The sequence below is a fragment of the Melanotaenia boesemani genome, chromosome 6 (assembly GCF_017639745.1).
Source record: "Melanotaenia boesemani isolate fMelBoe1 chromosome 6, fMelBoe1.pri, whole genome shotgun sequence".
In the NCBI taxonomy this organism is placed as follows: Eukaryota; Metazoa; Chordata; class Actinopteri; order Atheriniformes; family Melanotaeniidae; genus Melanotaenia; species Melanotaenia boesemani.
The window spans coordinates 22472241-22499048 of NC_055687.1; the positions used below are offsets into that span (position 1 = coordinate 22472241).

Below are 26808 nucleotides of genomic sequence, written 5' to 3' on the forward strand. Positions count from 1 at the left end.
AGTAACATTTTCCACAAAATTTAGAAATATTAAACTGACTTTGTTCCACCTTCAAGTGTTGAACATCCTACATGAGCTGTAGAAGAGTGATGCATCCTGGGAGATGTAGGCACCTCACTTCCTGTTTAAACCGGATGTGGATGAGCTCAGCGTATGCACTTGGACGCCATGACCAAAACCCTTAACTGTACAAATTAAAAAGGTTTTTGTTTATAATGTGGTCAGCTTGTTTTGTAATGTCACCACCAGAACAGTTAGATGTGTTTCAAGCGCCGATATCGAGCGATTGAAAATCGTCTCTTCATTTTTCCGAGAATATTAGGCTATTATTTGTGATTACTATTAATAAAAGTAACCTAACGCAAGCTATTTTTTTCCCATTAAGTGGATTCGCCCAGCTGTCGGGTTCCGCAAATATTTGTGTGTAGGGGTAAGTACAGATTACCTGTGCAGGTGGTGTTAATATATAGTCTTCAGAAATCCATATGATAGCTGAATAATCGACCACTCTTTACACCATAACACAGATCAGATCAATGATGTTAATTTAGCATGGCAGCTCTTTTTAATTAGAACTGCAATGTTCCGGTATGGTTAAGAGTTTGTAACGACGTTATCACGCATGATACGATTATTGTAGGCGAACTAATGTAGGATAAATTACAGTTAAAGCAGTAAAAAATTATAAACTCTTTGCCTCATGGTGGCACTAGACATAGGTATTTTACACGTGTCAAAATTTCAGTTCACGCCTGATATCCACATGCATTTAGGTTTAGGGATTTCTCATTTGTTCAGTCTCAGTTGTTTGGATCTCATTTGTTTAGTCCAAATGTAAAATATGTTAATGTGCATCATTTGCAACCCAGACCACCTCCACATATGGTCTGAGTACATGGCTCTTAATAAATGGTCAGTGTGGTTTGAATGCGTTTGCGCCTGTACTTAGATTTGTTGATATATCATGTACCCAAAATGCATGTTAATATCAGGTGGGAAGTTGACACAGTGCATGTGCTTTCTTGTTCGTGAAGGACTGTGGCAAATTCTGTGTGAGGACCTCTAGTGGATGAATAAGGAAACCACAAACTGTTGTATGAAGAATCTGTCTTTGGATGTTGAGCTGTTACAATAGGTTGGTGACATCTTGCTCTTAAGACAAATAGCTGTAACCTGTGATGGTCGTGCTTAAATGATAATGTATGTAAACTATTATATAAATTTATTCTTATCCACTTTTAAATTGCAGAGCACCAGAGGTTGCCTTGACTAGCTCCTTATGTCTGAAGACTCCAGCAGCGATGGGGAATGGTGTGTACCGACTGAATGGCAGATGAATGGTGCATGCTCAGAGGCCAAATGTTGGGAGTGCGGCAAAAAGATAAGCAACTTGGACAGCTTGATGTTGCACTATAAAAACCATAATATCAAAGCCACCTGCCACATCTGCAAGGTTACTTTCCGTCGCTTGACATCTCTTTCCACACACTTGGATAATGCACACTCGCCCCCCCCTCTGCCATGTGTGCCATCGATCTTTCAGTAATGTGTGGGAGCTGAACAAGCATGCAGAGATATGCTGCACAAACTCGGTTTCATTTCAAGGCTGCTCACCTTTAATATATAGAAGACAGAAAAGTGTTGACTTTTCTAAGGAAGTGACTGTTCAACCAAACACAGCCTCAGTTCTTTATGATTCTGCGATGGATTTAAAATCAGATCAAAACGGCGAAATAAAGTTTGAAATACCAGAGATGTCTGAAAACAGCATTGAATACATACTGGGTGAAGATGATAGGAACACCAGCATGGAAAGTGATTGTGAGAGAGATGATTATTCAGAATCTAGTGATTCATCTAACAGTTCAGACTCTGAGGCAGCCCCCACACCCAACACCAGTGACAGTGGTGTAACCTGTGATAAGTGTGGTAGAGGGCCATTTAGAGCCATAAAGCTCCATTTACTACACTGCAGTGGAGTGTGGTTAAATAAGTATCAGTGTATTTTGTGCAAGAAGCTCTTTCCCACTGAGGCGGCTCTCAAGAAACACCACATGCCTTTAAACTCCTGTGACATCTGCTCTCAGGTTTTCACTAACGAGAACTCATTCTACTCCCACCAGTGTCCCAAGGGATTCAAATTACCTTTGGTGCTTTTTTGCTCTGAATCAATGCCAAAGGCTTGTAACATATGCAAATTATTTTTTACCAGTGAGAAAAGTTTGTCATTGCATGTCACTAAGGTTCACTCATCAGTGGTCAACACCAAAGTATGCGTCATTACTGATCCATCGCAGTTGACTGGTAAAACTGTTGTACAAGCTCTCTATAGCACACAAGTCAAGACAGTCATCGCTCCTCCGGGTATTTTGAACCAGGCCATTAATGGAAAGCTCCGTGTTGGTCAGTACTATGTAGCATCTCTGCCTGGTGTTGTAAAATCTAGCTCTTCATCTCTGTCAGCCTCCTCTCAATCTGGCATGCCTCCTGTCCTGGCACACATGGCGTCTACTGCTGCACATGTCAACAAGCCTTCAAGCCATCTCCCTACCCCTTCACCTGCTGCTCCTGCTGCCACAGACCCACCTCTAGAGACCCCAGACTCCAGCTCTTCAACGACACCCACCATTATGGCCTTGTTTGAGAATCACAGCCAGTCCATTGCTTTGATGAAACGTATGAACACAGGTTGGCGCGCCAAGACCCCTTGCCACTGCAGGCACTGCGGCGCCATCTTCCGGCAGCAGTCCCTTGTCATCAGCCACCGCTACCTCCACAGAGGTCGCCGCTTGCATCAGTGCCAGTGCGGCCGAGCCTTTAAGCACAAGCTGCACCTGCTGCGACATTGTGTTCAGCATGCGGAGGCTACAAGCTACATCTGCGTCAGCTGCGGTGACACTTTCACAGGAGCACAACTGTTAGCGCAGCACTTAAAGGGCAAATCACATAAAAACTCTACTTCTGGACGTACAAAAAAAGTCAAGAAGAGATGCAGAATGCCCTTTACGTGTGACTGTGGACAGCTGTTTTTTAGGCCTTCAGCATACATATGGCACCAGCTTAAAAACCGTTGAAGATTTTTAGAAATTCTTATCTATGGAATTCAAAAACCAAATGCTACATGACAAATTTAGTTTACTTTTCACTTGGTAGTCACTACTTTTTAAATCGTGTGTTAGCAAATGAAAAAAAATTAAAAACACAAACACATTCATTCATAATTCCTTTGAATTAAGCATGTACTGGTTTGGATGGTCATTAACTTGCGTTCAACATGTGCAAATAATACAAAGTCAACAAAACAAAGAACATATCAATATATCAGAGTACAAATGAATCCACAAGCAACTTTTTTTTTTTTTTTTTTTTAATATTGTATGATGTTAAATAGCCTCAAAATTCCAGTTCATCCTATAGAGATAAAGTTAAGTCCAGTTTAGCAGTTTTTTACTTACAAAGTGCTTTCATATTGGAAATATGGGAGTTTAAATTATTTATTTTTTAATGCTGGTGGATCAAGTATTTCACTCCTTTGAGACTATCTTGACATTCAGGTTGAAAAATAGAAAATTTCCCCTTTCTTTTAATGCTTGTCACATGAGTGTTATGATTTTTGACCTTAAATATTTTACTTCACACTTGTCCACCAGAGGGAGCAGTTAAGCTGTCGTTTCAGGCTGGACTCCCCTGTCATTTTTCTCAACTGGTGTAAACTATCAGATGTTTTTCCTGTATCAGACAATTACAACCTTCAATGTACACATTACATTTTGGTTGACAACCACTGGTGTCCCACACGTTTACAGTTGGAAATAAAAAAAATTGTTACTAATTCTTGAAAATTTGTTTCTTCTTTGTCCAATTTCAGTCCCACTTCCTTTCGATTGCTTAAGAAAAGCAGAAATAATGAGGACCTGTTAGATATTTTGTATTTCATTAGAGTTTATAAACAATAATCAGCTTTTTAACCATTAAGCAGTCTGCTAACTGGTTAAAAAAAAAAGGTTTATGAGCGGTTTTTCCAAAACGGATTAGGTTATGGGTGTAAATTATTGCAAAGAACTTACAATAAAATTAAACTAAAACACATTCCACAGGAATCAGACAGTAATAGTGTATATCAATAAAATCATATGTAAAGCAGTTTAAACTGATATTTTTACAAAATCCTCCACAATCCTTGTTTGAGATCAGTTTAGTTGTTGTGCTTTATCACAGATGGATCTACTGAAAGCATAAAAATAGCAAAATTTACTCTGATGGTCTCTGTAATTTTACAGCAATGAATGTTTGCATAGTGCACTCAGCACAGGAGCAGAGGATGAGATCTTGAGCAGGTATGCCAGTCTTCCAAATGATTCCGCATGTCAAGAGTCTGGAGCAGCTCTGGGTGTGGAGGATTCATCATGGGTACTGTAGAAGAAAGCTCTACATATGAGTGTTTGGTGCTATGTCACCTGCCAAAAGACAAAAAATAAATAACACATCCCCCACAAACAGATAGATTTTCTCAAAAGCTGAAACGCTCCAATTCGGCTCAGCTACAGAACCACATCCTGCAGAATGTAGTGATCAGATCTGCACAGCTGTAAGTGCAGTTCACCTGACTACTGGGCTGCGGTGATGCAGAACCTCAGACAGCAGCTCAGATGTTTGCTGGAAGCAGCGACTTAGCTCATCCAGCTTCTGCTCCATGGAGAGGATGCGCTGCTCCAGCTCCCGATACGAGTTATTCCAGTTGGCACTGAGGTCACACATGATCATCTGCATCTGATCAAGGCAACCAAACAACACATATGTAAACTTCAAAACCGATGAAAACCTAAAGATATATTTACAACCAATGGCTAGGTACCTTTGGAAGGTCCACCATCTGACTGACATAATCTCTGAGTTTTCTTTGCTTGAGGCGTAAATGTCGAAATCTGTGCAAAAGACAAAAGAAAATAAAAATGGTTAGATCCGTCATGTGGAGGTATTTCAAACATAAACACTTTTTATTTACACCTTCCTAAATGTTACACTAAGACACAGAAATGAAAACAGAAATTTTTTAGGTCTACAAGGATTAATCTTATAAAGCCAATATTATCACAGGTTAGGGTTTAAAAGCTCCAATATGAGCTCTGGATTGCCTGTCTACAGATCGAGCGTCCTGGCACAAGACAGAACCCCTGATTTGGTCAGGAACATGCTGACAAGTATTCCACTCCTCAGCATGCTGAGTTTGTTAAAAAGCTATTAAACATTGCTAGAGGGTTTTCTGACATATAGAGGTGGAAAATGGATAAATTTAAGACCACAGATGGATAAGAGTAGAGGTATCTGTAAAAAAAAAAGGAAACAAATATCTTAATCAAGTACCCAGCTTGTGAGAATGTGAGAGTGATGGGGTGATGGAGTTTCATTACAGTATGTTAATTTCAAGGTGTAGAGAGTCCTCCTGCTCATACTTTCCACAGACTGTTTATTTGTAGTGGTTCAGCCCAGTTTAAAGCAGGAAGCACAAACCTTTCACACAGGCCAGCATACACTCACATGTAATCACACATGTAATCCTGTTGACAGGATAATGGACCACATAACTACTCTTCTGCAATTCCTGGCTTGTCTGATCCACATGCTCTCAGTAGAAGAGTTTGATGACAGGATTCAGCTTCAAAAAGTGCAAGTAAATAACTGAATAAATATAATACATAATAAAGATAACACATCGTTTCATGTTCTGTTTCTTTTTTAGTGCACAGGAAGGCATGTATTTTTTGTGACTTGCTATCAAATCATGTTCCAATCATTTTAATTTGTCACTTGCTAGGAGGAACTGTCGTGGATTCAGCACAATACAAGGGTGGACCTTGCCCACATTCTTCTACCCTGCCCACATGAGAGAGAGTTGCAAACAAATCTAATTACCAATCTTAATTAGGCGTTACAATCTGTGACTCTGTGGTTAGACATACTGACACAAGTTAATGACCCGTAAAATACACATACAAGGCACATAGACCAACGCCCACTGAAAGCATCAACTCACACTCTGATGGCTTCCAGAAGGCATCTCTGGTGTCTTCGGTGTTCGCCGTGGTTGCCCTTTGGCAGGTTTGCACGATGCAGAAGCCAACACTCTCTAAGAACATTAGCAGCAGCATGGCGGATCTGATAAAAGAGACGGACACACAAGTGAACTGATCAGACACGGTTTCCATAAACAGAAAAAAAAGTGATAAGAATATGACGAAACTTTAATGACAAATATCACACGCAGCTTCTTTATATCTGTTAGATGTTTCAGTACAGGATGTAAAAAAGTCATCCAGAGCAGCTGATTAAATCCAGATAGTCTTTCCTGTTCCACCATTCTGCTCTATTATGCTGATTTCAGATAATGAAGACCTATTAGCTCGTTCTTTTAACAGAGAGCCTTGAAACACAAGATCAGATGACCTAAACTCAGGTCTTTCTACACTTTTCTGTTTGTTTAACTGCACAAATCACTGCGAACTGCCCTGTGATGATGTCACTCTGGCCCTGTTGAGGTGGTTATTAATAGAAATTGTCAGTGTTTGCATCCAGATGTCTTCCCTTATTCCCGTCAGTGTAAATTTGGACTGCACCAGATAGCTCAGAAGGATGCATGCACACACACAAGCCAAGAGAAGCACACGCAAAGCGTAAAAGACGAGCCTAGAGACAGGATGCAGCCACCAGGAGAAAGGAAATGGTTGTATCCTCCTCAGCATTGCAGCTACTGCGGTAAGAGTTTGCTACATGATTGGCAAAGAGTTGTTGCACATTTTACACAACGTTGTAGGATCTCTAATAGTCATTATACTCATATGTATAATCTTTACTTTCTCTCTATATATGTTATATTCTCCATGGACACTCTAGGAAGCTTTTATTACTATTAATCTGCAAACACATGAAACCCCGTCCAAGCTGACAAGCGGAGTAACTCCTCTGAAAACCATTTTTTTCACATGCACATAAGCATAAACACATGCATAAGCTCACAGCTTCCTGTCCTTTACTACACTGACCCAAACTGACACAAGGTTTTTTCCTGACAGATAAGATTATTTCCTCTGTTTGACACCTTGAAAAGACTATAAAGAGGTTGGCAGAGCTTATCTCCCTCCTCTTTTCCAACAGCATCCTGTGCTGTGTGTCAAGGAATGAAATGCACATAAAAACTGAATTAAAAAATCAAACTCGCATGCAACATGGAAAGTTGTGACTCGTCCATCATGGCATTTCTATCTGCTTTATTGAGTTTCATGACTGAACAACATGCAAATGTGACAAAAAGGAAAGACGTTTTATTAGGTTCACATTTTAAATATAACTAGGAAGGTCTGAACAACCAGGCATGAGACCTGGAGGAAGACCAAAGAGGAGATTTCTGGATGTGATGATCGAGGATATGAAGCTTGTTGGTGTAAGAGAAGAGGGTGCAGAGAATAGGGTTAGAATGATAAATGATTTGTGTGCCAACACTTAAAAGGAATAGCTACAACGTTAAAAAAGTATATATATATATTCAGTGTTTGTTTATATATATGCATGGTATGCATGCTCACCCTTTTAGAGATCTGGATGTCCAGCATGAAGAAGTGCACATGTTTCTCTCCTTTGTTCAAAGCCAGCTTCTCTGTCATGATGGCCACCAGCATGGCAGTGCAAGCTACACCCTAAAACCAAACAAATACGCAACTGTTACACAACTGCTTGTCTCCTCCACAGTGCCTTAATGATTCATTTAATTTGATCCAAGATACTAAAGCAAAACTGATGCTAACTTTTACAATCTGACTTTAAATCTGATTTGTCTGAATCCTAAATAGTGTTCTTTGCCCCTTTATTACCCTCAAAGGAAAAAGCTGTTTTTATAAAAAGTAAATGTTTATCGTCATATCTCAAATGGTTTCTTTTAATAAATCATGTTATATTTATACAAAAAGTCCAATGGTTACACAGGCCTCCATGGCACTATAATAGTGCGGGTTTCCTCTGAGAATAGCTTTATGCTATTGCTGGATGGAGACTGCAGAGTGATGGTGAGTAATCCAATGGTCAATGGAGCAAATCTCATCTTGTACCACAAAAAGACATATGCACAATACTCCTCATTTTCATTATGGATAATGACAGAAATTAACCAGTTTTTACCTTTCTTTTCTCTTATTTGGGTTGCAATAGGGAGAAAAAAGAGAGAAAGATAAAGCATAAGCATAAGAGAGCTTTAGCCCACATTTTGAAAGATATGTGTATCTTTACTCCAACAACTACAACGTTTCTATCATTACATAGTCTGCAAAACCTGGGAGGTACAGACTCTTTCCTGGGATCCATCCACACACAGTTATGGGCTGTAAACAATCTTGTCAACCCCCCAACACAGCTGCAAATTGAGTTATGGCTGGAGAGTAGCTGAAGCTTTCAGCCTTGTTACAGGTGTGAGCATCACTACAGTCTTTAGCTCCCAGAGCTGCCCTGATGGGAGTTGGATTTTTTCTTTTTTCCAAAATTGTGGGCACAGGTTGGCACGCCCTGATGTTGTTGTGGTGCCAAAGGCAATAAAGCACCTAAAAATGGATATGGTGGAAAGTTTTCCCTTTAAAAGGGGGGGACTTATAAAAACAAGGCCGATGGAGAAATACAGAGGAAAAGACCAGGAAGGCCTTTTTCCACTCTGTCACAGAGGTGTCTAAACCGGACTTGTGCCCACATCCAGAACCACAGAAGGACTCTTATCTGCTTTTGCTGGAATTTGAGGTGGCAGTAAAGTACATTCATGCTATTTAAACACAGCCACTCCTCACTCTTAGTGAGCTACTGTTTGTCTTACCTTTCTCCAAGTTTTTGCTTTATTACTAACTTCTTTTTCTCAACCTTTTAATCTCCAGCTTTATCTCTGATCTTCCAGTCATCCTGTGACAGTCTGACCCTTTGCATTACAGCACATTTAATCACAGAAAAAATATTGTTTCACTTTTATAAGCTTATTTAGCTTTGATTTGCTCCTCTTCACATGGGCTTGGTAACCAGACCATTTTAATGGCTCTCTGGGACACTCCCTTCTTCCTCATGAAGATAGAAAACAGACAAAAAACCTAACACTACACCTTTACAAAAGCTAATGATTTTGAAAGTCACTGTGTGAAGCAAGCAGTGCATTCTGTTCAATTAAAACTGGGTACTAGCTTAATGTATAGTATAGATACCTAGTACGACAGTACAGAAAAACAATAAATTGAATGCACTGCTTTGAAATGAAACGGCAAAATGTTCATATGAAGAAAGGGAAGGCGAGCTATCATGGAAGAAAATGTAGAACATAGAACAGGACAGATATAATAATAGACTAAATCAGAACTACACTAGGAAGGAATTAAATAAAAGTAAGTGATCAGCAGCAGAGAAAATTAATATAAAGAGATTGGAAAAACAGGGCAAAAGAATCTGAACAATCCAGAAGAGTACAACACATGAGGATAGAAGAGAACGGGACAGAGCTGATGACGCAATACAGATGGACCCAAAGCGAAGGAAGAAGGAAAATAGACCCATTCAGAGACAACATAGCATGACAAAATGAAAAGTACGCTAACAGAATACCTTGTTTCCATGCAAGAGGTTGGCTGCACAAAGTGTTTTCATTCAGAATAGATAGAAAAGTGAAACAAAGACAAGACATTCCTCACACACTGTTCCTTCTGAATCAAGCATTAAATGAGTTTTGTGATGAAATTGTCGCTGATGTCCTGGCATCATAATCCTCTGATAAGAAGCCACAACAACCACTTGAAGAAATATCATGAATGCACACAAGTTAATAAAATTCGAATTCAGACAATTACTCTTGTTATATTTTATAATATTATTACAATATTCTATATTTCTCAACAGGTAAATAAGTCTGTTTACCATGACACCAGTGAAGAGACAAACTGCTTTGCCACAGCTGGTGTTGGGTGCCACATCCCCGTAGCCCACCGTGAGAAAGGTGATGACTATGAGCCACAGAGCCGTATCCATGTGCCCGGTCGATGCTTGGGTCTGCCTGCAAGGAAGAGAGAGCAGGACTAAAAGTTGTCATAGAAAAACGTGTTCAGAAACTCTTATGAATCCCACTTCATTCGTGAAGCTATGACACCTGATATTATTTTGGCACAGCCACAAAAAACTCCCTGAAATCTTTGCAATCTTTACAATACAAGATTTTAATTTGTCTGCCTGCAATGGGAATAAAATCTTGAAAAGGATGTTTAGTAAATTGATTTATAAAAAAAAAGCAGAAAAAAAAGATGCATGATGATTGATGGTAGTTTTTTGTGCATGTTCCTTTTTGCCACAAGTGTCCAGAAGGTGGTAAATTTGAGGACACAAGGGTTGAACACTATTACATATCATTCAACAACATCGTGCATCAACAACTCTTATGTTTAGATGTTTGCATCAAATCAGTACCGTATATGTCTTAAAAAGGATTTCTAGAAAGTCGGCAGATTGCACAGCTTCCGCGACATGAAGTAAACAAAATGTTTGCTGATGTTAATCTAGTAAATTTAAGACTGCAATATCAATGTACAAAATATTAATCAACCAAACATGCTTGTAATCATGCTCCAAAATCCACTAAACTGTCTCGCTCATTAGCTTGCTCATTAATTCCCATAATATTAGTAAAAATGTTAAAGCTATCACTATTGTACAAATGCACCATGGTAATATTTGCAAGGGATGACTGAAGTTTTAGTTCTCATGTTACATATATCCAACACCCTTTATATGGATGTAGTTAAAATCCTAAGATCCTAACTAAAGGGGAATGTTCGATAAAGTGCAATTCTTATTGTTTACAAATCTGCCTGTGACTCTAAGGAATTCATATGTACATTTTTCTGTCTGTAACAGTCATGTGGGTTTACTAAAGGTGTGGCCAACTCAACTCAAACTCTGTTATCAGTGCTGGAAGTCAGTAAGTAGACAGCAGAGTAAACTTGTAAAATATTATAGTGAACAAGTCCAATGTACATGTCTCGGTAACCTCACAATTAGGGCAAAGAGGTGCATGTGTAATATTCTGTAATCAAGTAATGTGGAAAATGACTGGTGTTAGAGTTTGGTGATGATAGGTTAGATGGACTTATCAGAGATCATTCACATGCTCCTTTTTTATTCCTGACAAATGAAAACACACAAGACTGAGACAAACAAAATCTCCCATTAAGCTCTAAATGAACAAATGACCTCACAGTGTTGAAAGAATGAAGCAGACTGCTGAGGATCTGTAAGGCATTTAGTTGAGGGAATTAATGTCAGACCAACAAAACAGAAGATTGGGATGAAATGAGTTATTCAGAAATCCATTTTGAGTTAAGAGGTCCGTTTCACCATCAAGGTTTGGGGAATCATGATAAACTACAGTGCATGAATGTGTATAATAGTGACTGGAAGTTACTGAATAAGCATAAAGTGCTGCTGTGTGTGTCTGTGTTTGAGTAACATGAGTTACCAAAAGACATTTTCTTGGACTTGATTAGAAACATCTATCCCTCCATCCATTTATCTAAAGTTGAAGCCTATCCCATAAATTAGCAGGTGAGAGGCAGGGTTACACCCTGGACAGGTCACCAGTCCATCGCACAGCCGACACAGAGAGAAAAAAACCACACACTCACTCCCGGGGTGAATTTAGAGTGACTAATTAATCTATGTTAAAACATACATGTCTTTGGACTGTAGGAGGAAGCCAGCGTACCCAGAGAGAATCCCCTCACACAGAGAAAACATGCAAACTCTGTATTGAAAAGCTGCTGTTTCTGTTGTGACAGAAAATTAATGAAGACTAAAAGCCTGAGTAATTACTATATACAGTAAAGCAGGTTGTTTGCATTCTTCCACTGTTACCTTTTACTACAAACCGTGATGAGGAGAATAAGCTCTCTTAAAAAAATCCAAAACAATCAAGCAAACATGTCACTCAAAGAAATAAAAAAAAACACTGTCTAAAGGATATTCTTCCAGAAGTTTGGGGGCTTGTCAATTTGAATTATGGCAAATTCCGGTCTGGCTTTTTATTATGTGCTTTTAACAGTGGTGTCCTCCTTGGTCATCTCCCATGAACTGCCATCATTTTTGTTCAGGCCTGTTTCATTAGTTTATATATATATATATATATGTATATATATATATATATATATATATATATATATATATATATATATATATATATATATATATATATATATATATGTATATATATATATATATATATATATATATTAGCAACAATTCAAACGCAATGTCTGATTTTCATTGGTGCATTTTCAGTAAATTTTTGTTTGTTATTACTTTGGTCAGTTTCAAGTGATTTTTAGTGACTTGTGGGTTTTTCTTTCATTAACAGAGTGGTGCCAACAATGTTGTCCATGTCTGTATAGCTTCGAGACAGAGATATCTGATAGTATATTCACACTACTACTACCGGCAAATCAACTGTTGCACTTAAGATTTGTATCTAATGATGCAAAAACATTTTAATTTTGTTTTAATAAGAAACACACCCTTTCCCCCTTACCTTTCACACAAAGTAAGCATCCAAGATGCAGTGAGCCAGAAGAGGAGGATGAAGACCAGCAACGTTCGTGCTGGGTGTTTGTTCATCAGTACCTTGAGGACAAAGCGAAAGGTGAAGTTGATATTGTTGAGCGATCCTATGCTCCTGTAAGAGGCACTCAGTAGCACTTTGCTGTGCAGCAGGATGGCTCTGTGCACCAAGTAAAGACGGAGGAACATCAGCATTGATAGTAACAGTTCCATGTCCAGCAGGGCCTTCCCATGGTGATTGGAAACACAGAGTGGAGCAGCATAGGAAGAGTTGTCATGTTGGCCCACCTCCCAGTATGATCCTACAGGATGGATAACACAGACCAACAGCTCCAGGGCGATCACAAGAACCCTGTGACTAGTCATTGCAATACGCCAGTCCACCTGGTTGTGGTCAATGATGAACAGCTAAAATTAAAAGAAGAACAGCAAATTATACAGAGAAAAAGTATTGTGAAAGTGTTCTTAGAAAATGGAAACAAGTGAAAATCTAAAATCTAAAATCAGAAAATGCAAAGACGCTGGGATGTGGTGATAGTCAGTCAGCATCTATAATAATTTTATCTTGGTTGTTATTCATGTTTACTTTGTATTTCTTCATATTCCTTATGTTTCTTAATATTCATCTCTGCTGTGTCTGCTGTGCTATATTGTCTTTGTCTTCCTGTGTTTGTTTACGTTTGCAGTGCTTGTCTTTTTCTTCCTGTCTTACTTTTACTATCTGTGACCTCTGTCTGTTCATCTCCCTCTTGTTTTCTTGCTGCATCTGGTTATTGCGTCATCCTTTTTGTACCTCCTCCACGGTGAGAGCCAAAGCCAAGACATGTGACTGTTTCTGTTTCTTGGATTGTTAGCAGGATTACCCAAAAACTGCCCATAAAACTCCATGAACATTTGCAGCACGGCCAAAGAAAAGTTCATTAAATTTTTTGTGTATTAGGAATACTACAATATTGGCCTTAGTAGCGGATGAGCTGTCTTGGTGCTCTTGATCTGACTGTTTCCTACCCGCTTTAGTATGGGCTTTGATGGCGTTTGCTTTTTGTTAGCTACCAACCTGTTTACCTCCTTTTCAATCTTGTATTATTTTATATTGATTTACAACATCAATTCCCCAAAAAGTTGGGCCGCTGTGTAAAATGTAAATAAAAACAGAATGCAATCCAGTTTTGACCTTCAGCCTTGCCCCATGCACACAGAGATTTATCCTGTCAATCTCATGAGTCTTTAGTCAGATCGGTGAACCTCTGCCTATCTTTACATCTGAGGGGCTCTCTGAAAAACTCCCTTTTAAACCCGTCATGTTACTGTCCTGCTGCCAGTTATCGTAATTAGTTGTCAAATGCTCCTGCAGTTGTTTTTTTATTTGTGCCAATTACTCTTCCATCCTTTTCTTTACGCTGTTGCAACTTTTTTTTTGAGATGTGTTGCTGCCATCATAGTAACAATTTGTTAAAGTTTTCCATGAAATGATGAAACATCCCAATTTTAACATCTAATCTGTTGTTTATGTTTTGTTGTGAATTAAATGTGGGTTTCTGCTTCTATGGTTTTGTCATTACATTCTGGTCTTATTAACATTTTATACAACATCCCAACTTTTTTAGAATTGCGGTTGTATAAGGAAGTCTTTTTTTTTTTTTTTCCTCAAAATCTATGTTAGTGTGGCCTTAAATTGATCAAGAACAAAAATAAATAAACTGGGCTGTAACAGTGTTAAAAACTTAGTTTTATTAAAACTGTATCATTATTTTATTGCTTGAGTGCTCATATTCTTTAATAACTTGGTTAAAACTGTTAGTAACTGTTGTTTCAAAACTTAAGTACTTAAACTACACCAGACATCGTTCTGCAATGACTCTTCTGCGTCTCCACCCTAAGCCCGCCCTTCCTTATCGCCTCAACACACTTGGTGAGGACCTCTCTTAAATCAGATACACAACATAAACTCTGTAAGTTCATCCACCAGTATGATTAACAGTCAAAGAAACTGAGCTGCGAAAAGTAGTTCAGGCCTTATTAATACTGTGCAGATTTACACTACATTCACCACTTGTTGTCTGCACTGCATTTAATTGAACGTACATGCTGAGTGTTGGAAAGCAAATAAAAAAATGTTTACTGTTTAATTTCAGCCTTGTTGCAGCAGGCCACGTGTACTGGAAGAACATCACAGCTGCAATATTATATATATTATATAATATAATATTATATATATGCTGCTGTGAGAGCTGATGTTTCATCCAGGTTTTTATTATTATTATTAATATTATTATTTATTTATTTATTTATTTATTTATTTATTTATTTATTTATTTATTTATTTATTTATTTATTTATTTATTTATTTATTTACTTACTTACTTACTTATTATTAGTGGGGTTTTTTTCATTGCACATGCTCCAACACAGAGATAATAGGTGTCAAGGCTATCATCAGTGGGCTCAAAGTTCCTTCCAAAAAACTCTTGTCAGGTAATTTAACAAAGCGTGATTTTAACCAGTTTGGAACAAACTGGGCTGGCGAAGAGAGGTGCATAAAACACAGCTCATCCAGCAGAGAGGAAAAAAGTAAACTCACCCTGATGTCCTTATAATGGAAGGCTACAATGAGGATCAGGAGACACGCAGTGGACAGGCTAATGGAACAGCTGATGATTAAGGAGACTTTTGAGCCCTGGAAAGACAGAAACAAAGGAGATAAAGCATAAGAGGAAGGTTCCCACTAATAGCTTTGATTCTAATTCTTTCCATTAACTTTCTTGACTAATAAAGATTTATGAAAGCTTTTGGACTGCACAGTTATTTAGACAACTATGTGTGGAAATATTGCAGGGTATACAAATTAAGTAAAGAAGCTTCTATTATGCTTTGAGATGTGTGGTTGCCTTTAAAAGAGGCTGTTATATTAAAAGTTCTGAGCAGACAGAAAGCACAAACATATTGTCACTGACTGTTAACAAACTCAGAAGAAAATGCCCTGTGTGCAGTAAAATGTGCTTGTCCCTGCAGCAGTATCTTGCAGTCTGTATCTAAGTATATCATGTTCTCACATATCCTGTTAGCTGACCAAAACCGCACCATTAGCAATGGTTTTAAAAAATGCAATAAAGCGGAAACAATTACATTTTTTTCTGTCACAGTCTAGAATGAGTTTTATTTTCCCCAAACAGTCTGGACAGAAAAAATAAATAATTGGTCGACTGTGAGGACATTATCAACTTAGGAATAATAGTGCACCCAAACGTGGACACTCACTGGGTGACAATAAATAAATAAATAAAAAAACATCTGATATGATCAATCCAGGCAACCATATCATTTTAGGGAATAAAAAAACAAAACCTTTTAAATTCAAATTGAGTTGGTTCAGATTTTGGTCAAATTTACTTCATGGTGGTGGAAAATAAGATGATTTCTTTAAAAGGCAATCAAAGAAAATTTCCAAAAAATAATAATGAGTTGTTTTTCTTTAATCATGAATTAATTGTTTCTTATATGGATACAAACTATTTTCTGTTTTAGAATGATAAAGATTCCACGAGTTTTAGTTTAAAAGATTGCAAATGTAATAATCTTGGTCTACTTTGCAGAAAAGGGTCTAATGTAAAGGAATTCATGATTCTATAATGAACTCCAAAAAAAGTACATAAAAAGCTACTCGACTGAGTGTGCTTGTAATTAAATACTTTCCATTCTGGGGAACTGACAGCTGGAGGCACAGATGCACTCAGTGAGATTGGTTTACAAACTGAATGAAGAAGTACTCAGGGCTCTACCACACCACCTTATGTCAGCAGGTTAAAGAGCACCATCACCCATGATTCATGCATCCCAGAGCAAGAGATGCAACGTCAGTGGAAGATTTTAACAGGAAGTGGTTAACACTTAAAATGATAATTGCAAACTTTCAAACTTGAGGAAACTTGAGCATGTAGGTGGTATGGTCCATTGGCAAGGTACGTTGTTTTCCACAGTTTCTGCCGTAGCATCCACATCATGTCTGTGTTTCATCCAGGACTAATTAGAGGACTCCACAAAAGCTCAACATTTCACCATGCACCATAACAGACTGCAACAACAAGTTTCTTGTTGAGTTTTTAAAATTGTTTTTGTAAAACTTTCCTTTTGGAAACAGTCATTTCAAGCCTCCTAATTTGGGTTAACCATTTCACGGATTATTTCTTGTAGTCTTGGACAGACAGTTAGCCTCTGTCACCAGGACAGGCCACCCAGTGCACAGCAAATAAATTGAAAATAAAACATAAAAGCAAGTACTAAAGAATGTGATCTGGTTTGCACCTATACGATCTGGTTTGCACCTATACGATAACTACAAGACTCAGACTGCAAAATTAACCCTTAACACCAGTCAAACGCCAGAGGAGACATTGTTACATATTTGTTTGGCATCATTACCACAAATTGGCACTGTGGCTTATTTGAATTATTCCTGCTTTCTGATTTCTAAAGTACATCTTTAAGGCAGACCTGACTCTCACTTAGTAACGATTGTGTAGTTACTGCTATTTTGTTATGAACCAAATCTACTTCCTTTAGTATAGCCGATGTAGCACAGTGGTTTGACATGTGCTTATTTGCAAAACCTAACAGATACTGTATGTCTGCTTTGGCTTCCATGTGTGAATTTGCTGCAACCACATTGCATCATATTGGCTTTAGAAAGTCTAACATTAACCCAAACAGGTCAACTACAGCACTTGAGAAAACATGGAATTAATTGTTTGTCACTGACAAAGAGAGACGATGCTGTTATATAGTCATTAATGTTCTACACTGTTTCAAAATATTTTTTGAAAATTTAAAAGATATTTTGTAAATATAAATCTGATAGAAGATCTATCTCTTTTCATTATTGATAATCAGTAAGGTGCATCTGCATGAATCCTAACTGGTCACTATGCATTCAGTAAGTGAGGAATTGCCAAAGCAATTGTCAAACAAAAAAAGATAAAGAATCATGACGATCACACAGTAAAGTGTCATCCATGATGCATCTGGACTGTCCTGATGCAACTTTGAAACAATAAAACAGTAACCTGCAAAGCTGTTACTGCGGGAAGACAGATAAAAAGTTTAAAGAGAAGAAGCAGGTGATGTGCAGACCCACAGCAGTTCACTCAATATGTGTATATTAGAATTGTATAAAGCTGCCTGACTGTGCATAACATTAAAACATAGGATCTAATTTGTCATTATATTAAAGAAGATACATCTAGAAATGAACTGAGTGATGAACACAGAAGATAGCCAAGATAAGCATGTAGTTACTGGAAATTACAGTTCTATATACTTAACTAAGTGTTAATATCATTTGTACACCAAGACCAAGAATGTCTGTATCATGTATTTCATGTAATGATGTTCTAAAAAATGTGTTTCCATTTGGACATGTGATGTTCGATCAATCAAAACCAAATTTCTAAATTAAGATAAAGATGATAAATTTGTATTGCATCATTTATCACCATTTTTGGGTAAGGTCATAGTGACCTTATGTTATAGTGTTTTTGATAATATTTCAGGTGATTACACACCTCATGTTTGCCTAGTACAAGATACAATAGGTAACTTTTGTTCTCATCGCATCACTGTATTTTTTTCCCTTTTTGGACCAAAAACCTGTTCATGAATAATGTGGTCAATTCAAAAGAGGTCTAATTTTGGACGTGATGATCAGCAAATTAGTCTCAAAGAGCAACTCTGTGAAAGTTAAAGAAACGATGACTAGATCCAATGCACACACAGAGGCGCACACTCCTTGCACAAGCTCCTGGCACAAGCACTGCCATACAGAGACTTTCTAGACTGGCCATGCAAACACCATAATTATACACTAAATGATGTGGAAAGATAGCCTGGGGTACTGTTAACAATCTTGCTGCAAGGGAAAAGGTAAAATGTGGAAAACGTTCCATAAATAGCCTTGTTTTCATGCATAACCATGCTTGAATATAGCTTTGCATGATGTTAATAACTAATAGAGTGACTCCAAAATATGCTGCAGCATACTTAAAAATATTGTTTAAAAAAGAAAATTATACTGTTGTTCACTGCTCGCTGTAACGACAGGTTGTTTTTATTAACAAAAATTCATGTCAGCCCCAGCTTTCATTAGATAGAGTAAGAAGAATAATTCTAACAAGTTATATAAGCTATGGTTAAATCAGCAGTGCAGCTAGTCCAAATTAATATGCTTTAACTGCACCACAGAACACTTTTCCAGTGCATCAGCATTTCCATGCTACCAAACTGTTGTTAGGAATGATCGGACAACACCTGTTCTCTGTTCGCACAAGTAAACTGGAAAAGAAAAGTCATGCTTGTGCCAATGCAGTTAATTTAACAATGACTCCAGGTCCAGCTCTCTAAATGCATTAGGTATTTTTCAGAAATACCAGCAACATTTCCATAGGTTTGTCTAAGAAGTGTACCTGATGTGTGCTGGAAATGTGGGGCCCTTTGACACTGTAATCAATCACCGACTTCACAGCATGGAGGTGGTCTTTTTTTTTTTTAAGCGGCACGCATGATGACTTTTTTCCACATGTGGAGCTGGCGTGTGCTGTAGGAAGTCAGAGGGAGTTAATAATTTGTTATTGTGTGGCCTAGCATTGTTATCTACTGACATTTGCATGTTAATGTCATGAGGCTGCGCTACCAAAAAGTCTGGGAATGGACTCACTAATCAGTAGGTCAGAGGGGTTCAAAGCCCAGGTGCAGATTCTATTGCTGAAAAGCTCAGGGGTTTGTGATGTCTGCTTATCAGGCAAGTTGTTTTGACAGCAAAAAATATAGTTTGTGAATTATTTTTTAACCACATATGGTCAATTCAGTTACTGAAATATACACAGAGGAAGTGAAAAGCTGTTCTGTGGACATATACAGAGGGAGCTGCTATGCCTGCAGCAGAGAAAATGTGAATAGCTTTAGTTCCAGCATGATGCTGAAAACTGGTTTTTATTTAGTCAAAAATTATATCAATTGATGATCAGCTAAAAAAGAATAATAATAATAAAATGAAAAATCGCACTAAAATTAGTTAAAGAAACATGCCAATTCTATATTGTTAAATATCTGCTTGTTTAGTGCAAGTTTAAACTTCAACTTAAACTTAATTTGGTAAACATTTACCAAAGACCGCATAATGAGAACATCTGCATCATGAAAGACAGTTTTCCGTTATTCTGGTTATTTCTGACATACTAAAATTTAACATATCCAGCTTTTCACTGGCCAAGACATCGTTGTGGTTAGTTTGTAAGACCTACCGGTACATTAACATAGGGGCATATTTCGGCGTGGATTATCATGAGCAGTATCCCGAGCAGAGCTGTGCCCAAAGCCCACGCACAAACGCGCTTTCTGTCCTCTATTAAGAGCTTTCTATCCCGTAGTCTGTAGAGATCATCTCCCTCCATATGAGTGCGCTTCCCGGGAAGTGACAGTGGCACTGAAACTTCTGCCGAGTCCCCGCAGTTTTGCTTGATCAAACCATCGCAATTTACGCAGTCTCGTTTGGAGTCACTGTGCGTGCTGCGGTTTGTCATCTCCATCTCCAGAGCGCACACGAGGCGTCCACTCTCCCCTCTTTCCCGGCCGTAGCTCTCTGCTGTTCCGTCCTCTGACTGTCCAGTCCCCGATGCGACGTCTCCCCGAGCTGGGGAAGGCATAGTCTAACGGAAGAATTGCGCATAAGCTCTTCTCCCGGTTGTTGCTCATCGAAATAGCGGAGTTCCAAAACACTTGGCCGGTCCGCTCTGACGCTCCAACCAACCTGCGCGGAGTGATTACGCGCACTGATGCTGTTTGCACTCAGCTTCGGGCTCTGTAGTCGTATTTGTTTACTATTCTAAAAGTTTGCGTCAGTCCGCCAGAAATAGTGTGTGCTGCATGTGTGTAGCCTACTTGTTATAAGCTTGGTGCGCTCTCAAGGAATTACAACGCCTCTTTGCACCGCATCACCGGAAGACTGCAGGTTCGCTGAAAAAAAGATTCTTTACTAGTTTTAAGTCTGATCCAACAACATGCCGCTGGACAAGGCGTCTGTTTGAATTTAATGACCATGGAACAAACACGATTCTCTCACCACTATTCTGATCAGTTTGCCTATACCTAAAAAATAAACTTAGTGCGCCTTCGCACAAGGATCTGTTTTTATTTGGATTTCATTTGTTCCGCAGCAGGCACAGGGACATCCCGAGGTCTACCTTCAAGGTCTGTCGGTGGTACGCAAAACACAGCTTTTCAAGGTTAACGACTCGCGACTGAACATCCCCTTTTTATCTCATTTGTTCCCTTGACAACAACCGCATGAAAGATCCCACTTTACTGTTTACTGTTGTATCACTTGTGATTTTTAATGGCAAGTCCTCCGTAAGCCACAAAAACGGAGGATCATCGACATGGCCTTGGGTTAAATGACGCACACAGGGGTACTTCCTCTGCAGCATCCTGCTTATGATGACATCGTCAGCTCCATGACAGGATGGATTAAAGTAGAGCGTTCAGAATATAAGGTGTTTTCCAACTAAATAGACTAAATTAAAATTTCACATCAACAACATCAACAAAGACTGTAATTTTAGGTAAAAATTTCTTTTATCTGCATTGTAAAAAATTAAAAGAAAGAAAATGACAGCTGCAAAAGAAAAAAAACTAAATAATGAACACTGAAGTGGCAAGAACAGTAAATAAATATTCATCCAAATAATTACATCAGTGAATACGTGAAGCATGCATTTGTATTCAATTTATAAAGCTGTAGCAGTTTCTCATAAAGACAATTATTTACAATAAATAGCTTAAAAACAGCCCTGGTCTAGCATTAAAAAAGTATCCAGTGAAGTTAGATTTGCAATGTACAGCAGCCACAGTTCATTTAAAAACAGAGAAAAGAAAAAATATATATATAATTTCACATGTTAGATGTAACTTGGGCACCATCCACTGGTGGCCAACAGAATTGCAAGAAAATAGTAAGAAAATATGTGCATCACTGATAAGTAAAAACACTCTTCTTAATATATAGAGATTCTAAATTCAGCTACAAATTATTAAAACCCTGAATCACATTTTACAAAAAGATTAACTGATTTGTACATCATGAACCATCAGAGAACTGGCAAAAGTGATCCAAACCAAAGAGAACAGAGATTATTGTTTGGCATTACAAAAATTGCTGAAATTTCCTGAGTTAATCTACACACCCAGTGGCTGAAGTCATTCTTAATTAGTACAGTACATGAGAAATAAAGCAGTGCAGACACAGCAGGTTCAAGAGTTTTGGCTCAAGTTCAGTGGTATTGCAGCCATGAACTGGCAGGTCACCAGAGGAATTATAAAAGATTTGAACTTCAGGGTGAAAAAATGTTCTCTTTCTGGCCCAAATTTGGCTAAACGCAGAACTTTTACCACATGGCTCAACTGAAGGAGCATACAATGTTCTATGTGCCCTTCATCCTGCAGTTTCTGGACGGTTTAACCCTTCACAGCTCCCCATGGCTGAAGTGTGGCCTGAGGCAAGATGAACTGGGGTGATGGTTGTGGCAAGATGTAGTAGCCAAAAACCTGCTGGGGTGGAGGTGGAGGTGCTGGAGGTGCACACACTGTGGTCAGGAACACCGGAGTACCCTTTTTATACTGAGGCCACACTGGTGTTGGGTGGTAGAAGTACTGGAGAGAAGCAGGGATCTGCAGACAAAGATTGGACACGGTGTAAGAGCTGGAGGGAATTTATGCCTTTGGATTAAAAGTGAAAATATACAAGCAAAAAAAAAAAAAACTTTTAGTCATTTCAATCTCTGTTTTTTTCCCCAGATATCTTCCTCTACCCCTGGCTTTGTGAAGTTTTTCTGTTTCCTCCATCCCCTAATACATGAGTATTTATGACATAAGTACTCTAGTCAGTATTCATAGCGGATGGAGGTGTGTGTGGGACGGATTCAAACAACAGTGCTCATGTTCATGGTAGCTGAAGAACACGTTGTTCCCGGCTGCTGTGTGGCTCATCAGTGTGGTTTTTAGATAACAATGAAACTCTGTAGCACAGACCAACAGGCACGTTTAACAGACAAAATTACTGAGGAGCCTGTGAGAAAAAAAAAAAAACACTTTAAACATAAAGAGATATTGAAATTAAAAATTACCTTCTTCCCAATGTATTTGACTTTATTTATTCCGTCTCCGTGCCATTTCCTAGTCCTGGGCACCATGGTTATTGTCACATTCTTCTTCACAACCTCCCCATCTTTTTCTTGCTCTCCCTCCAGCTCGCCATCTTTAGCCTCCTCTTCTGTGTCGCTCGACGGAGTGGAACCACAATCCGAAGAGGTAGCAGAGTGGTAATCTGACGTATCCAGGTTCACAGAAGCGTCATCCTGCTCTCCCTTAACAAGCTCCTCATCTTCCTCTTTTTCACTGAAGCAGGCTATTGTGAAGGGCCTGCTGTTCTCCCCAGATCTGTGAGGAGGGAGCGGATTATTTTAAGACTGTGCATGTCATGTTTAATCCAAGTATCACTATATTCCTACATTTTTAAATCCTAACACATTGCTTACAGATTGTATCATGATGACGACTCACTCTTAATTGCTAGACTAGACTAAGAAAGCTCCCTTCTTGTTGTGACTTGTCTGTCTGAATCATTCTTTGTCTCAGCAGGCCAGCCAATGACTCACCTTGCACACACCTCCATTGGGTCAATCCACAGAGTGATTTCATGTGGAAGACCCAGCTTGCTGGGCGATAGCTCACTCTCCTCACAGGCCTTAACAACCACTTCATCACAGGGTACTCCGTTATTTATCCGAATGCACCTGTAAACATTCAGATCCAGCAATTAGGATTAGGATCTAATCATCTCTGTGTGAAAACAGCATTCTGTGACAACAGTTTTACACTATATCGATGACTACCTGTATGCCTGGCCTTTACTGGGACAGTCAGGGTACCAGTGGTCATCGTATTTGTCACATAATAGTTTCTGCAGCTTCTCAGCAAACAATTCTGCCTTGGCTTCATCGAGCTTGCCACGTGCCACAGCCAGACGTTTCAGGAAGTTGACTCCAGCCTTCACCTCTCGTTTCATGGTATCTGCACAAACAGAAACAAAGGAAAATCTTTATATTTCCATCTCATGTTTGAGTGTTTTGTTTTTTTTTTTTTTTTTACATGTTGGGATTTTCCTCCCAAGAGATGAGGGGGAGCGGGAATGTTGGTGGTAGTTATAAAAACAGTTCCCTGTGCAGCTGCCCCTGAGTCCTCTATCTTAATAACCTTTAGGAGACCTCTGTGCTAAGCATGACTGAAAGGGTGTCAGGGATTTTGCAATGTTCACATGGCTCTGTGTCGGCAAAATTACTACAGTTAATACACAGGCAAACAATATGCAAACTACTCATGCCGTGTTGGTGTGCAAATGCAAATCCAATGAGCTATCTGTGTTGTTTATCTTCTGATAGCATGTCTGTTTAGGTGCCAGTGTCAAGCTGACCAGAGTGAAATAGTGTTCAGTGGAGGCCAAAGCAATTCAAACTCTGCAGTTGACCCAGCCTGAGTGTGCCAACATCATGATATTGTCCCTGACAAGAGAGTTGGGCCTTGAACTTTGAGATGGTTGGTTGTTATTGTGGCTTTCAACACACCAACACTGCTTCAGTCAGTAAGGTGCTTAAATTATTATTTGCTCTTGTAGATGAAGCCGCAGCTTTCCCTTAAGAGTGGCGAGCAGTGACACAAGTGAGCGCTGCAGCAACTTTAAACCCCAAACAAATGTTTTGCTGATAAATGAGAGCACACACGTGACTGGCCTCATTTTTAGACCGTTAAACAGCAGCTTTGATAAAAGTCAATAATCAGTCTGTGAAGAAAATTGCATGTTTTCCTCAAAGTGTTGTTCTTCATTTACTTTGTTTTGCATTTCTTATGTCACCAGATGGCAAAACACTTTGCAATGTGCAGACCTGAAAGATGTCACCCGGACTGGGGAGAAAAAAAACAAACAAACAAAAAAAAAAAACATGCACTTAAAGCAAGTTTTTCCAGTGGGTTCTTTAGTTTGAGATTTATGAGGTGACAACAAAGAATGTTCAAAGAAGACTTTTACTTGAATTGCAACTGTGGCGAAATGTGAATCGTTTGAAACATGTCAGATGTTTTGGGAATGTCTACAGTTCCTTTAGCACCAGGTTAGCATTCAGCATGCCATTTCTACCTCCTGATTATTCACTTCTTTGAACTTTAAACCAAAAATGTGTGAATCATTTTGCTTATTCCAGTTATCTTCATATCTGATAAGAATACCCTGTGATTTTAAGATATTACATCACTTTCTTTAAATATTTTTTTGTAATATTCTTATTGAAGGAGCATGCATTTCAATATCTGGAACATTCAATGATATTTATTTATTTTATGGATAAACAAATGCATCAGTTAGGCTCAAGTTGGCTCATAATTTCCTAATACACCTAAATGTTGAATTCACTGCTTTGATTGGTTAACAAAGCCAATCTTTGTTGGCTAAAACTGAAAATATTTTGAGACAATTAGACATAAAAGGCCGATATTATTTATTATTATGACAAATTAAGGGTTGACTTTTAGAAAATGTTTTCCCAAAAGGATGATGCAAGATTTTGTCCCCTTATTCCAACTGAGTTTTATGTTCTTGTGGCCAGGTATCACTGCTGATTCAGTACATTCGCTGTCTAAAGCTTACAGCTGATTTATGTCACACAAATTAAAAAATGTGGAAACTAAAGGAATAGAAAGATTTTTACATCACTGGTACTGTTTATTTTCTCTGATTACTTCGTGTGTGCCATTTCAAGAGTCTAACTTCTTTGATCTAATCAACAGATCACTGAAGCCCTTTGAAAAAACAAAGGGAAAAAGAAAAGCTCAGCATGTTTGTTTAGTGTCCAGTGACCTGCATATTATGACTGACGGTGTAGGTTCAGTATAGAATGTACACCAAACTTGACCTATTTTCAGAATGACCTGCACTGTTTGTCATCAATATAAAGCCTTAGACATACCTTAAAACAACACCGACTGGATGCTTTCCTTTGTGTACCACTTTGTCGATGCACTCAGGAGGGACTGTAGCGTGCAGTGACTTACCACTGTTACTCTACAACTTCTGTAAAAGTGATTGATGGCGGATACAGCGGAAGATTACTGACCTTTTTGTTGTGTGGTTTCGTCGATTCACTTTAGGGTCGCTACTAAACTTGTTTTTTTTTTTTTTTGTTTGTTTGTTTGTTTTGTTTTTTTGTTTTTAGCGTTAGCGTGGGACAAAGTCTACATAACAAAGCCGACACGCAACTTGCCACAAGAAGAGTGCACGTGCTTGTGGTAGAAGCCTGAGGATACAGTAGTTACAAAAATAAAATAATCTCAGGAGAGTTTCTCATTTGTTTGTACTGTTTTGATGTGTTGTAACAGAGGAAATTTGGCTGAGCTACCTACTAGAAACGCGTTTGGGTTTTTCTGACATTGCAGGAAACCCCCCGCCCGATGGAAACTCGAAGTTAGCAGAAACCAGCCTACGGATGCAATTACGGTAGGCAAGGCAAACTACTTTAAAAGGAAACTTGTCTTAATTTTGAAAAATAAAATAAAATAAAGTTTGATATATTTACATGTTAATTCATATGTTCCCAACTAAATAACCTAAAAAAAAAGAGAAATGTATCAACATCAACTAAGTGAGACATTTAAAGACAATCGAAAATATGACAATGGTCACAACTTCACCAATATCCGCATTTTGTTCAGTGTAAAATAAAATATGTTGTACTTACATTGTGTTATCAAATATCCTGCCTGTGAATATCCAGTTAAGCGATGAGCTCCTCTCTCTCGTCTGCGATGATGTGTTGTTGGAGTTATTATGGTCGGCACATGTTGCTTCCTTGTTCTCTGTTCTATCTACGCTGCTGCAATAGGGACGTAAGATTACCGTCAGCGTGACTCACTTCCTTTACTCATCGCCATGAGCAAGTTGTGTCTGCCTCCGACACCCCGCCCGGTCCAAATATGGGCAGCGGAGGTAAAAAGCTCAGCGGGGGTATTTCATTTTTGTTACAGTAAAAGCACTTTTCTTACACCAGACCACAGAGACGATTTCCCTCTCCACTCAGGAAACATGAAGTATTGTTGTTATAATGA

General features: G+C 38.6%; 3 protein-coding genes across 6 annotated transcripts; 1 reads left to right on the plus strand and 2 right to left on the minus strand.

Moving 5' to 3' along the window:
* The first annotated feature begins 138 nt into the window (after nt 1-138).
* Nucleotides 139-3557, plus strand: si:dkey-79d12.4 (zinc finger protein 135). 2 transcript variants are annotated; one of them, XM_041988301.1, is made up of 3 exons: nt 139-430; nt 1035-1135; nt 1250-3557. In XM_041988301.1, exon 3 carries the CDS (start codon nt 1497-1499, stop codon nt 3072-3074), a length of 1578 nt encoding a protein of 525 aa, XP_041844235.1. In that variant the 5' UTR covers nt 139-430; nt 1035-1135; nt 1250-1496; the 3' UTR covers nt 3075-3557. The 2 variants fall into 2 exon arrangements, with proteins under 2 accessions (XP_041844235.1, XP_041844234.1); XM_041988300.1 differs by lacking the exon at nt 1035-1135.
* A 93-nt stretch (nt 3558-3650) lies between these two features.
* Nucleotides 3651-20691, minus strand: kcnn4 (potassium intermediate/small conductance calcium-activated channel, subfamily N, member 4). Of its 3 annotated transcripts, XM_041988299.1 has the most exons (10): nt 19905-20689; nt 15194-15289; nt 12901-13020; nt 12584-12675; nt 9928-10063; nt 7581-7691; nt 6035-6156; nt 4856-4925; nt 4604-4770; nt 3651-4413 (listed from the first exon to the last, which is right to left on the minus strand). In XM_041988299.1, exons 1-10 carry the CDS (start codon nt 20304-20306, stop codon nt 4368-4370), a joined length of 1362 nt encoding a protein of 453 aa, XP_041844233.1. In that variant the 5' UTR covers nt 20307-20689; the 3' UTR covers nt 3651-4367. The 3 variants fall into 3 exon arrangements, with proteins under 3 accessions (XP_041844233.1, XP_041844231.1, XP_041844230.1); XM_041988297.1 differs by having other exon boundaries at nt 3651-4457; nt 12584-13020; nt 19905-20691; XM_041988296.1 differs by having other exon boundaries at nt 12584-13020; nt 19905-20690.
* Nucleotides 20692-21216: 525 nt separating this feature from the next.
* si:dkey-79d12.5 (protein BTG4) lies at nt 21217-26574 on the minus strand. Its single transcript, XM_041988774.1, has 5 exons — nt 26442-26574; nt 23550-23727; nt 23313-23450; nt 22782-23094; nt 21217-22326 (listed from the first exon to the last, which is right to left on the minus strand). Exons 2-5 carry the CDS (start codon nt 23720-23722, stop codon nt 22114-22116), a joined length of 837 nt encoding a protein of 278 aa, XP_041844708.1. The 5' UTR covers nt 23723-23727; nt 26442-26574; the 3' UTR covers nt 21217-22113.
* Between the last annotated feature and the right edge of the window lie 234 nt (nt 26575-26808).

Excerpts from the sequence above, each read along its gene's own strand:
- si:dkey-79d12.4 (XM_041988301.1), top strand. The coding sequence starts at position 1,497 with ATGCACACTCGCCCCCCCCTCTGCCATGTGTGCCATCGATCTTTCAGT.
- si:dkey-79d12.5 (XM_041988774.1), bottom strand. The coding sequence starts at position 23,722 with ATGAAACGAGAGGTGAAGGCTGGAGTCAACTTCCTGAAACGTCTGGCT. Across the intron at positions 23,451-23,549 it reads AGTAAAGGCCAGGCATACAG|GTGCATTCGGATAAATAACG; the intron begins GTAGTCATCGAT and ends GAATGTTTACAG. Across the intron at positions 22,327-22,781 it reads TCAAATACATTGGGAAGAAG|ATCCCTGCTTCTCTCCAGTA; the intron begins GTAATTTTTAAT and ends CTTTGTCTGCAG.
- kcnn4 (XM_041988296.1), bottom strand. The coding sequence starts at position 20,306 with ATGCCTTCCCCAGCTCGGGGAGACGTCGCATCGGGGACTGGACAGTCA. Across the intron at positions 13,021-15,193 it reads TCCATTATAAGGACATCAGG|CTGTTCATCATTGACCACAA; the intron begins GTGAGTTTACTT and ends TTTTAATTTTAG. Across the intron at positions 6,157-7,580 it reads ACATCCAGATCTCTAAAAGG|ATCCGCCATGCTGCTGCTAA; the intron begins GTGAGCATGCAT and ends CTCTTTTATCAG.